Source organism: Carcharhinus amblyrhynchos, unplaced genomic scaffold (genome assembly GCF_965287045.1).
Source record: "Carcharhinus amblyrhynchos unplaced genomic scaffold, sCarAmb.v2.hapA scaffold_39, whole genome shotgun sequence".
In the NCBI taxonomy this organism is placed as follows: domain Eukaryota; kingdom Metazoa; phylum Chordata; class Chondrichthyes; order Carcharhiniformes; family Carcharhinidae; genus Carcharhinus; species Carcharhinus amblyrhynchos.
This window is the reverse complement of record NW_027649780.1, coordinates 9409276-9425946: the sequence shown is the minus strand read 5'-3', so window position 1 is coordinate 9425946 and position 16671 is coordinate 9409276. Positions and strand designations below refer to the sequence as shown.

At 43.3% G+C, this 16671-nt stretch overlaps 1 protein-coding gene and 1 non-coding gene across 2 annotated transcripts; one reads left to right on the top strand and one right to left on the bottom strand.

Moving 5' to 3' along the window:
• Nucleotides 1-3332: 3332 nt before the first annotated feature.
• Nucleotides 3333-6388, top strand: LOC145335638 (putative G-protein coupled receptor 139). Its single transcript, XM_080181440.1, has 2 exons — nt 3333-3402; nt 5487-6388. The coding sequence occupies exons 1-2, from the start codon at nt 3333-3335 to the stop codon at nt 6386-6388; spliced, it is 972 nt and encodes a 323-aa protein (XP_080037566.1).
• A 4138-nt stretch (nt 6389-10526) lies between these two features.
• Nucleotides 10527-10600, bottom strand: trnan-guu (transfer RNA asparagine (anticodon GUU)). The gene has a single exon. It is a non-coding gene; the product is annotated as a tRNA-Asn (tRNA).
• Between the last annotated feature and the right edge of the window lie 6071 nt (nt 10601-16671).

Sequence of the window (16671 nt, the reverse complement as noted above, 5' to 3'; positions counted from 1 at the left end):
AGAATTAAGCCATTCGGCCCAACGTGCCTATTCCACCATTCAATCATGGCCGATATGTTTAAAATCCCTACAGAATCATAGAATCCCTACAGTGCACAAGGAGGCCATTCGGCCCATCTAGTCTGAACCGGCCACAATCCTGAACCGAACACTCCAAAGATGTTGATTAGGTTGATTAGCCACGGTAAATTGCCCCTTAATGTCAGGGGGATTAGAAGGTAAAAGTATGGGGTTACGGGGATAACACAGGACCTGGGTGGGATTGCTGTCGGTGCAGGCTCGATGGGCCAAATGGCCTCCTCCTGCACTGTAGGGATTGTATTCTATGATTCAATCCCACCCAAGCCTATTCCTGTAACGCCACATATTTACCAGGCCATCCCCCTGACACTAGGGTCAATTTGTCATGGGCAATCAATCTAACCCGCGTATCTTTGGACTGTGGGAGGAAACAGGAACACCCGGAGGAGACCCACACAGATACGGGGAGAACGTGCGGATTCCACACAGACAGTAATCGGAGGCTGAAATCGAACCCGGGTCCCTGGCGCTGCGGGGCAGCAGTGGAAATCACTGTGCCACAATGTCGCTCCTGTGGGGTTTCTCTACCCCAATTTCGTACCTCGATCCCATAATCTTTGGTCCGTTTCCCAAACAGGACCCTATCTATCTCTGTCTTAAATATACCCAATGATCTGTCCTCCATAGCTTCTGTGGAAAGAAATTCCATAGATTCACCACCTGAAGAAATTCCTCTATATCTCGATTCTAATAGACGTCCCTTTACTCTGAGGCGGTGCGCTCGGATCCCTGTCTCCCCTACTAATGGAAACATCTTCTCCATGCCCACTCCATCCAGGCCTTTCAGTATTTTGTAAATTTCACAGAGGCCCCCCACATCCCTCTAAACAGCATCGAGTACAGACCCAGAGGCTTCAGATGATGGCAGTTTTATTTGATCGGTTTCAATCACTCATGTTGAATTTTATTTATTTTTATACAGCTTTGTGACGGCTTCTCACGAATATTAATCTCATTGTCATGTGCGTGACTTGTTCACACTGAACGCTTCATTCTGAATGGTAAATTTCGTCGGGCTCTGAGTTTAAATAAAAGAATAAACAGATTGTACAACAGCGGATTTAGGTGCAGATCTCCTGAGAAAAACAAATGTAGCAACCCGAAAGATCCAAGCTAACAAATGAAGATAAACGAATAGAAAGGCAGTGAGTGAATCAAAGGCCGATACAATGATCGAAGGAGAGAGATAAGTAGAGAAGAACAGCTGGAGAGGCAGAGAGATAAGCAAGAGAGAAGGGAATGACAGAAATGAGGCAGCGACAGGGAGATAAATAGGGGCGCAGACATTGAGATAAGTGAGGGAGAGGCAGGAAGGAAATAGATGATGGTACGGTGAAGGGAACAGTTGCAGATATGTAGAGATAATACAGAGGGAGACACAAAGAGAGGCAAACGAACTGATGACAAGAGAAACAGAGATAGATAGTGACAGAAGCAATCGTGTCCAACTTGAAAATCAATGGCCTAAATCCAATCAGAATTCCAGAAAGGGAAAGAAAAATAACTTAATTTAGAACGTGATGCCAGCAGGGAGATTTCCGAGAACCCCCTAAACATCCTCAGAATGAAACCAGTATCACTGTTACATTGTGATCCTTCTCCTGCCCCTGCAGGAAACACGCACATGCAGTGAGACAGCTCCATCTGGCGGCGATCTGAGGTAAATTATTATTTTCTGGAAAACCACCGAATTCTCAGAATATGGGAGGAAGTTACTGCATTAGTTTAAAGCCTATGTTTATTAGTGTCACAAGTCTGGACTAATAAATTCTGAGTTTCACTTTTTCCCTGTTCCTCTCTGGTTGTCCGACTCTCTCGTCGTTTGGGACTTATGTACCTTGTTCTGTCATTCTGCCTCGGTTTCTCTATCTCCCTTTGCTCTGCTTCTGACCGTCTCTGTCTTCGCACATGCTCTAGGTTCTTCTCTTTTTTCCCTTTTCCCTAAAGTTTAGGGTTGAGACAATCCAATTTCTCCCACTCTCCCATTTCAAAGAATCCATCAAACTACTCACTATATTGGAGCAGCAATAATTGATGAAGTTAACAACAGGACTTGAGGGATAACATTATGATGGAAAGATTTAAATGCAAATCAGTAACGAATATAGGGAATGAATATGAATCCAGGACCATGTCTTGTGTTTTTTTTTAGGGTAAGCATCTTATCGGAATCTTGATGGCTTCTTTTTTTAAGATGGGCTTTTATAACCATTATTAATTCAATACAGCGAATCGCCAGCAACTAAAATAACCTTGGGATTATCACTCATGTATACGTTCAACTGGATTAATTTACATTGTATTAATAAAAGTATGGCAAAATATAATTTGACATAGCGGCAGAGTGGTTGGCACTGCTGCCTCACAGCGCTGGGGATCCGGGCTCGGTCACTGTCGCTGTGGAGTCTGCGTGGGTTTCTTCCGGGTGCTCAGGGTTCCTCCCGTAGTCAGAAAGATGTGCTGGCTAGGTACATTGGTCATGCTAAATTTCCCTTAAATGTATCCGAACAGGCGCCGGAGTGAGGCGACTGAGGGATTTTCACAGTAACTTCATTGCAATGTTGATGTGACTGAAAATTTCCAGCATTAAGCCAATGTTTGAATGATCAGTGTCTGTTCCATGGGCTTCTCTCTCTCTGTGCGTCTCTCTCTCTCTATCTCTTTCCCTGCGCGTCTCTCTCTCACTCTCTGCGTCTCTTTCTCTCTCTCTCTCCCTCTCTCTGTTTATGTCTCCCTCTCTGTGTCTCTCTCCCTGTGTATCTCTCTCTCTCTCTATCTCTCTGTCTGTCTGTCTCTCTCTCTGTCTCTGTTTGTCTCTCCCTCACTGAATTGCAAACATAACTGGCCAACAGTAGGAATGAAGTCACCGGGTAATATAGATCCCATGGTGCTGATTTGAGATTGACCATCGTCAGCTTTTAAACGAATTCAACCATTCTGAAATGGAAGAAATTGAAGAATTATTTGTTAGTTAAACTTGAGACTGTTTTTATTATGTGAGTGAAACATTCAGGCGCATATTCCGGCCATCTATAGGAAAGGAATCGTCCACGCTGCCAATGTGGCAAGTGGAAGGCGTGAAATGGTGAGCTGATGTGTTTATTTACCGAAACGTAAGTAAGGTGCAGGTTGTTGCTTAATTGCGCCCCACGCCCCCCCGAGACTTTGATTCACAATAAATGAGGACCTCACTGAATGTGTCCCAGAGCTAAGTTTTCAGCTTCTGAGAACCCTCTAGTTTCTGTGAGACTATGCACGGACCAGCGAAAGGCCTCTTCTATGCCATTTGTTATCCTGTTCTTGCTGCTATTGGTGCCCCTGGTAAGTGAAGGATCACAAGTAAGTTATTTATGTTTAAAAAGAACAATAAACTGGATCTCTTCTCTTTCAGGAACGGGATCATTGTGTCTACTATTCAGCAATCATGCGTTTAAGGGACTTCAACCGGGCATCAATATATGTCTATAGGCGCCTTGTTTGATATTATACCAAGTAATGGTAAATTCTACGACGCATTTGATTGAATCAAGGACTATTCCAAGACAATATTCAAATTACTCTGCTGCACAGAAGGATATAAATGCATTTCATTGGGTTGCCTAATTTGGACTAATTGATGCCTTTGCATCTGTTATATTTTCGACTTCGATTTTCATTAGATGTAGTAAAATTCGCTGGTGTTCTGAATGCTATTTTACAATAATACCGCATAACAGCGAACTAACATGCATTTCCACGCAGTGATCTTATTACAGCATGGGGGAATTAACTATTAAACTGCATTCTTTGAATTAGATGCAATTAAATATTTTTTAAAAATCTTATACTCATTACAAGAATTTACAGCGCGCCGTCGGCAACAATTTAATAGTGAAAATACCGTGATTTATTACTGGGCAGCCCTCAATGTTAATGTATTTATAGGAATCATTTAAGGAAAGGTTTCAAGGGGATGCGCCGGTTTCCTCCCACAACCCAAAGGTGTGCAGGTTAGGTGGATTGGCCATGCTAAATTGTCTCTTATTTTCAGGGGCAGTAGCTAGAGTAAATGCATGACGCCATGGGGTTAGTGCCTGTGTGGAATTGTTGTCAGTGCAGACTCGATGGGCCGAATGGCCTCCTTCTGCAGTGTAGGGTTCCCTGAATGGAGAATCAAGATTTTAAATTTGCTATACATGTTTTTCTTGTGCTGATCGGTTTTGTACATTTGACTTTTATCCTGGATATTTTTGTGGGTGTCCGTGACCTGGTCAACATTTATTGCTCATTTATAGTTGCCAGTGGGAAAGGTAAAGTTGTTCTTATTTCTTCAGCCACTGCAGTATGCAGGCTGGGAACTTGGTCAAGGCCATTTGAAACCGAACGGCACAAGTAGATCACATAATTAGATTTAAAGAAACGTCCTAAAGAAAGGTGGCGAGAAACAGCTGTTGAAAGCAGAAGTTCCAGAGATTAGAGCCTCGGCAGCTGAAGGCACAACTGCTGGCAACGGCGGGATGAACACACAACGGGCAGAGTTCTCAGTAAACTGAAAACTTCGCCCCAACTATTCTACGAATGGTATGTTTTGTATGTATAGTGTGCAAGAAACAGTCATTTTCACTGTATCTCAATAGATGGGACAATAATAAATCAAATCAAATCAATTCAAAAGAAATTCCTCTTATCTCGATCTTAAATCGGTAATCCCTTACACGTGAAGTAGGAGGGCTAATAGGGGCTATGAAGTGTCTTCAGCAAACAAGGTCAAGGAGAATTCCAAGGCTTTTTGCGCAATATTAGGATCAAGAGGTTAGCGAGAGAAAGAGTAGTCCCACTCAAAAACAATTGGGGGAAGTTATACATGGAAGTGGGTGAGATCATTAATGAGTACATTGTATTGATATTCATCGAACAGAAGGACATGATGGATGTTGAGGTCAGGGATAGATGTGTGAATATTCCAGAGAATGCCAATATATCGAAGGAGGAAATGTTGAGTACCCTAAATTGCATTAATATAGGCAATCCCCCGGCCGAATGGGGTCTACCCCAGATTACTGTGGGTTGCAAGGGAAGAAATAGTTGGAGCCTTAACAGACGTCTTCACATCCTCTTTGGCCACAGGTGAGATTCAAGAGGGCTGAGAATAGTCTTCTGTTCCCCTGTTTAAGAAAGGAAGCAGGAGTAATCCAGGAAACTATAGGCCAGTGAGCCTGACGTTAGTGACGGGGAAGCTTTTGCAGAAGATACTGAGGGGCAGGATACGTTTTTAGTTCAGCGTCTGATATTGAACGAATGCCAACTGCTGGAGTCTGGGGGTGGCAAAGGGTAAGATCAGGATGGATTCAGTAACTGATTGGATGAGTCAGTAACTGGTGTTTGGATTCTGCTCTGTAACTTTTCACTCCTTTTACCTCTCACAGCCAACTTGTTGGCGATTGTAATCTTATGCCGAGGGCGGTGTGGGCTCTCCCGGTGCATCACCTACTACCTGGTGGCGATAGCAGTGAGCGATTTCCTGGTCATCATTTCTGCCGTCATCCTCAATCGGATCGGTCGCATCTACTTTTCTAACAGTGTCCTATCCACCACCCCCGCCTGTAGAGCCATCGCCTTGCTGGCCTTTGTCACACGGGATGGGTCAGTTTGGCTGACTGTGACTTTCACCATCGACCGTTTCGTGGCCATCTGCTGTCAGAGCCTGAAGACCAGATACTGCACCGAGAAAACAGCATTGCGGGTTATAGGAATAGTCTGTGCCCTCAGCTGTGTGGGAAACATCCCTTCCTACTTTGTCTACCAGCCCTTGTACATCCTGGATGGGGTGCCCTGGTTCTGCGATATGAAGGTCGCCTTCTACACATCGCCAGCCTGGCTGGCCTATGACTGGCTGGACAAAATCTTAACCCCGCTTCTTCCATTCCTCCTGATCCTGCTACTCAACGCCCTGACTGTGAGATACATCTTAGTGGCCAGTAGAGCCCGCAGGAGACTCCGGGGCACCGAGAACCAGGGAGACCCGGAGATGGAAAACCGCAGGAGGTCCATTGTCCTGCTCTTCGCCATCTCGCTCAGTTTTCTTCTCCTATGGGCGACCTACGTCGGACATTTCCTCTACGCTCGGCTCGCAGGTGCGGGCTACCTCACCACCCTGAGTTTCAACAACGCAGACTATATCTTTCAAGAGGCAGCCAACATGCTCCAGACACTCAGTTCCTGCAACAATGTCTTCATCTATGCGGTGGCCCAGCACAAGTTCAGAAAGGAGCTGAGGAAATTGCTGATGTGTCCATACACCATGCTCACTGGTGGCTTTAAACAGTAGAAAAAATAAGAAATATTTCCTAGGACCGTCAAAGTGGCCCAGTGTGTAGCTGTTGCTGTCTATATGTTCTACTTTACCTCTTTGTCTGTCTCTTCGTCTCACTTTATCTGTTTGTCTGTCTCTCTTTATCTCTCTCTCACTCTCACTCCCACTCACACATACACGCACACACACGCACACACACGACCTTGGAAATCCCACGTTCAACATCCCACCCTCCGTGTATTTAGGCACAAAATTTAGCGTTCCGTGTTGTCAGTGTTGAAGGAGTCCTGAACTCAGGCGTGGTCCATAGACTGGATGAAATGTTAAACAACGTTCTGTATTTGCCCCCTTAAATGCAATGTCATAATATTAAAACCAGATTTTGTTCACCCTCATTTAACACCACAAAAATCAGTGTATGTTTATTTCTCTCACTACTTTACTTTGTGTGGGGGCGGGCACGGGATTCTTGCTCAGTGGACTTTGCTGCTGTGTTTCCCACGTTACATCAGCAAAAAACAAAGAAGAATGGAAGTTACAACACAGGAGCAGGCACTTCGGGCTTCCAAACCTGCATCAAAAGTGAAACTCAGAATTTATTAGTCCAGACTTGTGACACTAATAAACATAGGCTTAAAACTAATGCAGTAACTTCCTTCCATATTCTGGGAATTGGGTGGTTTTCCAGGAAATAATAAATTACCTCAGATCGCCGCCAGATGGAGGTGCCTCACTGCATGTGCGTGTTTACTGCAGGGGCACGGGAAGGATCACAATGTAATAGTGATACTGGTTTCACTCTGAGGGTGTTTTGGGGGTTCTCGGAAATCTCCCTGCTGGCATCACGTTCTAAATTAAATTATTTTCTTTCCCTTTCTGGAATTCTGATTGGATTTAGGCCATTGATTTTCAAGTTAGATCCTTTTCTTTCTGTCACCGTCTATCTCTGTTTCTCTTGTCATCTGTTCGTTTGTCTCTCTTTGTGTCTCCCTCTGTATTATCCCTACATATCTGCAACTGTTCCCTTCACCGTACCATCATCTATTTCCTTCCCGCCTCTCCCTCACTTATCTCAATGTCTGCCCCCGCTATTTATCACCCTGTCACTGCCTCATTTCTGTCATTCCCTTTTCTGTTGCTTATCCCTCTGCCTCTCCATCTGTTCCTCTCTACTCATCTCTCTCCTTCGATCATTGTATCGGCCTTTGATTCACTCACTGCCTTTCGATTCGTTTATCTTCATTTGTTAGCTTGGATGTTTCGGGTTGCTGCATTTGTTTCTCTCAGGGGATCTGCACCTAAATCCGCTGTTGTACAATCCGTATATTGTTTTATTTAAAGTCACAACCCGACGAAGTCTACCGTTCAGAATGAAGCGTTCAGTGTGAACAAGTCACGCACATGACAATGAGATTAATATTCTTGAGAAGCCGTCACAAAGCTACATAAAAATAAATAAAATTCAACATGAGTGATTGAAACCGATCAAATAAAACTGCCACCATCTGAAGCCTCTGGGTCTGTACTCGATTCTGTTTAGAGGGATGTGGGGGGTCTCTTTGAAATTTACAAAATACCGAAAGGTCTGGATGGAGTGGGCGTGGGGAAGATGTTTCCATTAGTAGGGGAGGCAGGGATCCGACCGCAGCGCCTCAGAGTAAAGGGACGTCTATTAGAATCGAGATATAGAGGAATCTCTTCAGGGCGATGGTGGTGAATCTATGGAATTCCTTTCCACAGAAAACTGTGGAGGATTGATCATTGGGTGTATTTAAGACAGGACGTTAGGCTCCTGCTTGGGGAAGGGACCAAAGATTATGGGATCGAGCTACGAAATTGGGATAGAGAAACCCCACAGGAGCGACATTGAGGCACTCACATTGCAGCCTCACGGCGCCAGGGACCCAGGTGCGATTTCAGCCTCGGGTGACTGTCTGTGTGGAGTCTGCACGTTCTCCCCGTGTCTGTGTGGGTTTCCTCCGGATGTTCCTGTTTCCTCCCACAGTCCAAAGATACGCGGGTAAGATTGATAGTCCATGACAAATTGACCCTTGTGTTAGGGAGTTAGCATGGTAAATATGTGGCGTTACAGGAATAGGCTTGGGTGGGATTGAATCATAGAATACCATCCCTACAGTGCAGGAGGAGGCCATTTGACCCATTGAGCCTGCACCGACAACAATCCCACCCAGGTCCTGCGCTATCCCCGTAACCCCACACTTTTACCTTCTAATTCCCCTGACATTAAGGAGCAATTTACCGTGGCTAATCAACCTAATCAACATCCTTGGAGTGTTCGGTTCAGGGTTGGGCCGGTTCAGACTAGATGGGCCGAATGGCCTCCTTGTGCACTGTAGGGATTCTCTGATTCTGCGGGATTTTAAACATATCGGCCATGATTGAATGGTGGAATAGGCACGAATGGGCCGAATGGCTTAATTCTGCTCCTATCTCTTGTGGCCTTGTCAGTGAAGCTGATTCTTCCCTCTCACCACACACTGTACCCACTCAGTCATAAGAACATAAGAAATAGGAGCAGGAATAGGCCATCTAGCCCTTCGAGCCTGCCCTGTCATTCAATAAGATGATAGCTGATCGGAAGTGGCTCAGTTCCACCTGAGCCTCAGAGTCACTGAGTCTCAGATATGTAATAGTGAAGGTCAAAGAGCTTCAGCTGATCACTGAAACTCATTGAAATCTTATCTCAATCTATGACGGGTAGATTGCAAATTGTTGATTGGACGGGAAGTTTGAGATCAGAAAGTGACTGTAAAAACAGATTCTGTTCCGGCAGTGCTTGGAGTTTTAAAGGTAGTCACAGCCCCGGGCTCTGCAGCCGCCATGGAGTTCCTCACTGTCTGCATTGTGTTCGGGCTGTTTCTTATCAGTAAGGATGACTCCAATCTGGTTAAATGTTATCGCGATCTGAACCTTTAGCTCTGCTCCTCCCCAGTGGTGGTTCTTGACCCTGCTGTGTATTTCCACCATCATTTGTTTTTATTTCATAACTCCAGTTATGTCGCGGTGAATATAAAGTGTTAATATTATTTCAGCAGCGCGTCCAATACTTAATTTTTTTTTCTTCTTGAACACATGTTACAGATCCGAGTGATGGAGATTCTGTTTCTCAGCCGCAGTCTTCAGAGGGGAGAGAAGGTGAAACGGTGACTATCCGATGTACCTACAACACTACAGCAAAAAGCTATGCCTTGTATTGGTACAGACAGCAGCCACAGAAAGATTTGCAGTTCATTATATGGAAAAAATCCTGGAATACAGAACAAGCAGACAGAGGGGAAGGTTTTGGATCCCGTTTCTTTGCTGGTCTCCAGACCTCGGCTAAATTAACTACTTTAACCATCTGGAGGCTGCAGCTGACTGACGCTGGCCGCTATTACTGCGCTTTCAGACTCACAGTGATAGAAAGCAGTCTCACCCCCGTACAAAAACTGCTTTGCAGCTATCATTGGGTGCTCCAGTCTGTTGAGGTTTGTGTGGAGAATCGCAGAAAGTAACAGTCAGATTGAGCAGCGGCGCTGTCAGCCGCTCAGACACACACCCCGAGGAAACCACATTAACCTCGGATCAAACTGTCACCCAATTCAATCCAGGATCGGCTGAGGCAACACACAGCAGGGGTTTTATGATGCTATGAATTTGAAAGGGTGGATACTGAGATACTATTGTCCCTGATCTGGGAATCTGAAACACAGGGGACACAATCTCAGGATAAGGCGCTGATGATTTAGGACTGAGATGAGGAGAAATTGCTTCATTCAAAGGCTAGTGAATTTTCGGAATTCTCTACTCCAGAGGGTGTTGATGTTCCATCATTGAACACATTTCATTTTGGGTTCGACAGATTTATGCTCTATCCGGGAATGAATGGAAGCAAGGATATGGAATTGGAACAAATGATCAGCCTCAAGTTCATGTTTCAATTGCATTTTTTAAAAAGTTTATTGGTGTAATGGAACATATATTGTTAAATTTGATATGTTTGAAATCAATCGTCATTAAATAATGTTGGTAATACCAGATAACAGTCCAGCTGGTAACAATTGAGAGTTTTTTTTTATTGGCGCCCACTGACCCATTGCCAACTGGCAACTGTTTACCCGTGAATGCTGACGGTGAGAAAATAGTAAAATTCCGTCTCTGGGTGGTCTTGAACCACCAACCTTTCGGTTAACAGCCGAACGCGCTGACCAATTGGGCCACACAGACTAAGATAGTAGCGGTTAAATGCATTCTAACTTAGTGTGTCACTGACCATAATTCTATTTCTGTAAAACCTATTCCAGAACTGCAGCATGACCGCACTGTTTACAATTCTATACAAGTCTCTTTATTTCCGTTGATCCCGCAGCACTGCTGCAGTGTGTTGGTTATTCCCTTTCTCCTATGAACGGGCAGGTAAAATGAATCTATCTGTCATCACAGGGAAGAATTCAACGGGAGGCAAGGGAACTGATCACCATTTTTATTATGGGATTGAAACATTCAGGCGCATAAATCCGGCCCGTTACAGGAAAGTCCAGTAGATCCGCACTGAGACTCGATTCCCTCATCTGTCTGAATGGTTTTTCCTGTTTCTTACTGATGAAAACGATTTAAAAAATCGTCTGTGAAATGTGCGCCATTTCCCCTAGTTCATTTACAGTATCACTTGTATCTGTCTTTTTCAGCACACACTGCTATCAGATATTTCAGATGGTGATTAACCACATTAGTCTGCACCTATAAACCCATTAAATTCTGTTGTCGACTGAACTAGATGGGAATATGTTCTCGGCGTCAAAAGCGAACTTTCCTGTCAGCGCGTCAAAAAATGCGTTTCTTATTTCACAGAGCGCATTTGAGGGTGAAGTCAGCAAAATGATAACATGTCTTTAACATCGCGGTTCGGATAATGTTGAGCAACAAACTGAAATCAAGCAATTTTCCCTTATTCGGCATGAGAAAGCTTAATGAAATTCCTCGTCACTGTGAATATTTTTTCAGCCATTTCTCTGTTATGAAGGCAAATCTTTTTTAAAAAGTTGATCTCCAGTCATTTCCTCTACTTCGGTTACAACATCAAATGTGTTTGTCTTTTTCAGCACACGCTACTATTAGACGTGTTTCAGATGGTGATTAACTAAGTTACCTCCGTCTATAAACTCATTACTGTTGAAAGAAGGAGCTACTATATCTGCACCGTTGCCAAATAGGAATATCATTGTACAAAGAACAAAGAAAATTACAGCACAGGAACAGACCCTTCGGCCCTCCCGCTCTGCACCGGCCATGCTGCCCGACTGAAGTAAACCTTTCCAGGGACCATATCCCTCTATTCCCACCCTGTTCACGTAATTGTCAAGACGCCCCTGAGAACTCACTATCGTATCCGCTTCCACTACAACGCCCCCCCCCCCCCCACCCCCCAGCAGTGAGTTCCAGGCAACTACCACTCTCTGAGTAAAAAACGTGCCTCGTACATCTCCTTTAATAATTGCCCCTCGCTCCTTAAACCCTCGTAATTGACTCCTCCGTTTTGGGATAAAAAGCTTCCGACATCCATTCTGTCCACGCCTCTCATAATGTTGTAGGTTTCTATCAGGTCGCTCCTCAAACCCTGTCTTCCAATCAGAACAAGCCAAGTTTATCCAACATCTCCTCGCAGCTAATGCACTCCATGCCAGGCCACATCCTAGTAAATCTTTTCTGTACCATCTCCAAAGCCTCTACATCCTTCTGGTCGTGTGGCCATCAGAATTGAACACTAGATTCCAAGTGTGGCCCAACTAAGGTTCTACAAAGCTGCAACGTGACTTGCCAATATTTAAATTCAAAGCCCCGGTAGATGAAGGCAAGCATGCCATATGCCTTCATGACTACATTCTCCACCTGCGTTGCCACTTTCAGTGACCTGTGTACCTCTACACACAGGCCCCTCTGTCTATCAATACTCTTAAGAGTTCTGCTATTTACTGTATATTTCCTATCTATATTAGACATTCCAAAATGCATTATCTCGTATATGCCTCTCATTGTTCCCTCAATATTCAGCACTTCTGATTTTAATGAATTAATTTTGAGGCCCAAGTCAGAGCAAATAATTATCCCCAGGAAATACCAGATTCAGTTAAGATTGGGCAAGAGAATAAGCATGGCCAATCAACCTAACCCACACATCTTTAGACTATGGGAGGAAAGCGAAGCACCTGGAGGAAACCCACGCAGACACTAGGAGAATGTGCAGACTCCACAAAGACAGTGACCTGAGCTAGGAATCGAACCCAGGTCCCTAGAGCTGAGAAGCAGCAGTGCTAACCACTGTGCTGCTGTGGCGTCGTGCCGCCCCCTAACCTAATGCTTCAGACACGAGGGTTCATTCACATTTTCCTGACTCAATCATCTGCTTTAATTTTCATTACATTTTTAGAGAAGTCAATGCGATTCTACAATGGACTTTAAATTTCAAATATAACCAGGTCCGCTACTTCCATGGAATCGATCTTCCCTTTCATCTGAGCATAAAATACAAGTCTGACGGCAGCTGCACTAAACCCCAATAAAGTTTAAAACATCCAAACAAGTTAATGATGTCCCTGGAGGCTGACATCGCGTATAAATCTGACAAGTAGTGACTGGAATAAACAACGTGTTGAGAGATTCTGTTCGCAATGCACGGAACACCACAAGGATGGCAGTATGCCGTTTACTATCCTGTCCTTGCCGCTACCGGAGTTCCAGGTTAAGTATTATGGCGTTATTTTGGGGAATGTGTTGATGTATTGATTGCTCTTCTAAACGATGTGTCTCTTTCATTATATTTTCCTATCTTCCTCTGCAGTTTTCTTCAAAGTGAATGTCTGGTTGTGTTCTGTCATTAAACTGCTATTTTGTGTGACTTACCAGACTGTTTACACGGTGTAATTGTAGTTCTGTTGTGTTAGATACGTTGTAAGCATGTTTGAACATTAACTGTGTTATCACAGTGTGACTTATTTTCCCCAGTGTCTTAGCGGTATTGTGAGTGAATTACCGGAAGGATGACAGGCAGTATATGCAGCTAGCCTACTTATTTATTCAATCTACTAGCACAATTACCTTGGCCAGAATAGTACATTGTCATCAAGGTACATGCATTTATATTAGGTTAGTGTCGATGATACTGCCATGTAATCGCTACATTATCACGCCAGTTTACATTAAATGTCAATATGTTACTCACATCCAAGCTCCAGGGAAATAACCAAACTATGATTTCGTTGTGAAAGTACATCCATTGTGATTTGAAAACACGTTTTTGACAAATCGTCGCACGTGAAAACGAAGTAATTTTAACTTACTGTGTTGTTAATGCTGCCCTGTGTGAATTATCGGAAGCTTACCCTCGTCATGTGAGTTAATTGTCACACTGTTCGCACAATATGAAAGTGTGTTAGATAGTTACGTGACAGCATTTTCCACAGACAATTAATTGTGTACTGATTATTGAACCATTAAATCATGCCAAAAGAATATCATGAATTTACTTATTGAAATGATGTTGCTGGCATTGTCGTCTACATTAGAATATTACAATGCTTTACTGCTCCTTAATAAAAATATTTATTGTCACTGCAGAGGTAAATGATCGTCCTGTTAATTGTAATCTGTGCCCCCATACTGTAGATTCTCCAGCCATTGTAAACGCCTGTCAGTTTCTTTCCTGTCAATGTTCTTCAGAACACTGAATATTTTAATGAGATTAAACCCTATTCATCTGAACTCCGGAAAATATCGACAAAATATAGTCAGCTACTCATCATAGACGATACTCTCATAAAATGAACAAGCATAGCCACCCTTAACTGTTCTGCCACAAATTTCAGTATTTCCCCCTTTAAATTGGCGATATAATGCAAAGATACAGTTATGGTCACGCCAAATTCTGCACAACGGTTGAAAGACATCTTTAATCCATCTGCTGCACAAAGTTTACGAGAAAGACCAATTTTACATTGTTACATTGCTGTTTTATTAAACGCTACCAATCCTCAGACTTTCCACATTTTTTTTACAACATTTGAAGCCCCTTCTTATGACACTATGTATTCCTTTAGTTAAATAGCAAGAATGGGTGACTATTTCTCGCTGAGTTTTTGATTTTCAATAGCATTCATTCTTGTTGATTTTCTTGATTGTGTCTTGCTTGTTTCCATCTGTTATTTCTGGCACTATGCTTTAATCTAATTTGCCAACACAAATTATCCAGTTTTTCCCATGATAACAATGTTGTCGGCTTCATTTAGGTTGGATTATTTTCTGACTAATTCAACCACATGGCTTCTGCAGGAGAAGCATTTACTATGATGCTACGAATCAGCCCTGCCACATTACACAATATCAGATGCCTGCATCATTAAGTCGTTTCTACAACATAGAAATATAGAAAGGTAACATAGAAAGAGAAGCAGGAGTAGACCAATTTACCTGGCGAGCCTGCTCCACTATTCATTCTGATTGTGGCTGATCATCAGAGTCGACATTGTCGTCCCACCTTCTTGCTCTATCCCCAGATCCCTTTAGAAACACGAGCTATACATTTCTTCCTGAACTCACACGATGTTTTGTCCTCTACTGCTTACTATCGTAGTGCTTGCCACACATTCAACGTTCTCCTGTGAAGAACTTTCTCCTCACCTCAGTTCTTAACCTCACACCCCTAGTTCTGGACTCCCCTACCATGGAGAATATTCTATCTGAACCCACCCTGTCTAATTCTGTTTGAAATTTGTAAGTCTCATCAGATCCCCTTCCTCTCGTCTCAACTTCAATGAAGTCAATCTTAGCTCTGATGAAGTGTCATCTGGACTCGAAACGTTGGCTCTATTCTTTCCCCGCAGATACTGTCAGTCATCTTTTCGTTTCAGATTCCAGCAGCCCGCGCTATTTTGCTTTTGGTTTTCAGCATTTCTGTTCAGTCTTGCTCAATCTCTATGTCGTTCTTTATTACAGCTAACTTAATAGTGATTGTGATCTTGTCAAGAGGAAGATGTGGTCTGTCCAGATGCATCACTTGCTATCTTGTTTCCATGGCGGCGACTGATCTACTACTCCTTGTCAGCTTTGTGATATTGAACAGGATTGCTGGTATCTATTTCCCATTCAGTTTTCTGTCCATCACGCCAGCGTGCAGTTTTCGTTGTGTCCTTAATTATGCTGCAATAGACAGTTCCGCCTGGTTAACGGTGGCTTTCACCTTTGATCGATTTGTAGCCATTTGTTGTCAGAAGCTGAAAATGAAATACTGCACTGTGAAGACATCTGCACGGGTCATAACAATAGTGTCCATACTCAGTGGTTTCAAAAATTCTTTCTTATATTTTGTATATGAACCTTTGGTCATAATTAACAACGTACCCTGGTTCTGCAGCGTAAAATCAACTTTTTATACCGCACCTGAATGGGTTGCATTTGACTGGATTCAGAGTATTTTAACCCCTTATCTCCCATTCATTCTAATTTTACTACTCAATGCTCTGACTGTAAGACACATCATAGCGGCCAGTAGAGCTCGTAAGAGACTGTGGACTGGAAACAATGGAGAGAAACAGAGTGACCCAGAGCTGGAAAACAGGCGAAAATCTATTGTTTTACTCTTTGCCATTTCAGGCAGTTTCATCATCTTATATTTCATATTCTTTATCACCATCCTTTACGTCCGAATAGCGAAAGTGACTTATTTCTCAGGTGCTAATGTCAGCCAGTCTACATTTGTCCTGGAGGAATACGGGTATATGCTTCAGCTCTTGAGTTGCTGTGTCAACCCTTTCATTTACGCAGGGCCCCAGAGCAAGTTCAGAGAGGAATTAAAGAACGGGGTGAAATATCCACTGTTTTTAATTGTTAAATTATATAAGAGATGAAAAGACTAAAATCAAACATGATTTTAACATTCTAGTCCACCTGATCTGATTTGTGTCTCATTTCAACTTCAGTAAATTCAATGAAGCCAATCCTAATTCATTTAATCTCTCGTCATGTGACAAGCCTGTCATCCCAGGAATCAGCCTGGTGAAACTCCTCTTCTATAACCAGGATATCCTTGGTCTGATAAGGATACCAAAACTGCACATAATATTCTGGTTGCCACGTAAAATTTCAGGGAAATACCCGATCCCTTTACTGAAGTCCTCTCGCAATGAAGGCCATCATACCATTTGTTCTCTTGACTGCCTGCTGATACTCTTTGTTCTTAGCTCTGATGAAGGGTCATTTGGACTCGAAACGTTGGTTCTATTCTGGGTGCTCCGGTTTCCTTCCAC

What these genes read in the sequence shown, in the direction of transcription:
- LOC145335638 (XM_080181440.1), top strand. Translation starts at nt 3,333, where the DNA reads ATGCACGGACCAGCGAAAGGCCTCTTCTATGCCATTTGTTATCCTGTT. An exon ending in TGCTGCTATTGGTGCCCCTG is followed by an intron (nt 3,403 to 5,486) that starts GTAAGTGAAGGA and finishes TACCTCTCACAG; the next exon opens with CCAACTTGTTGGCGATTGTA.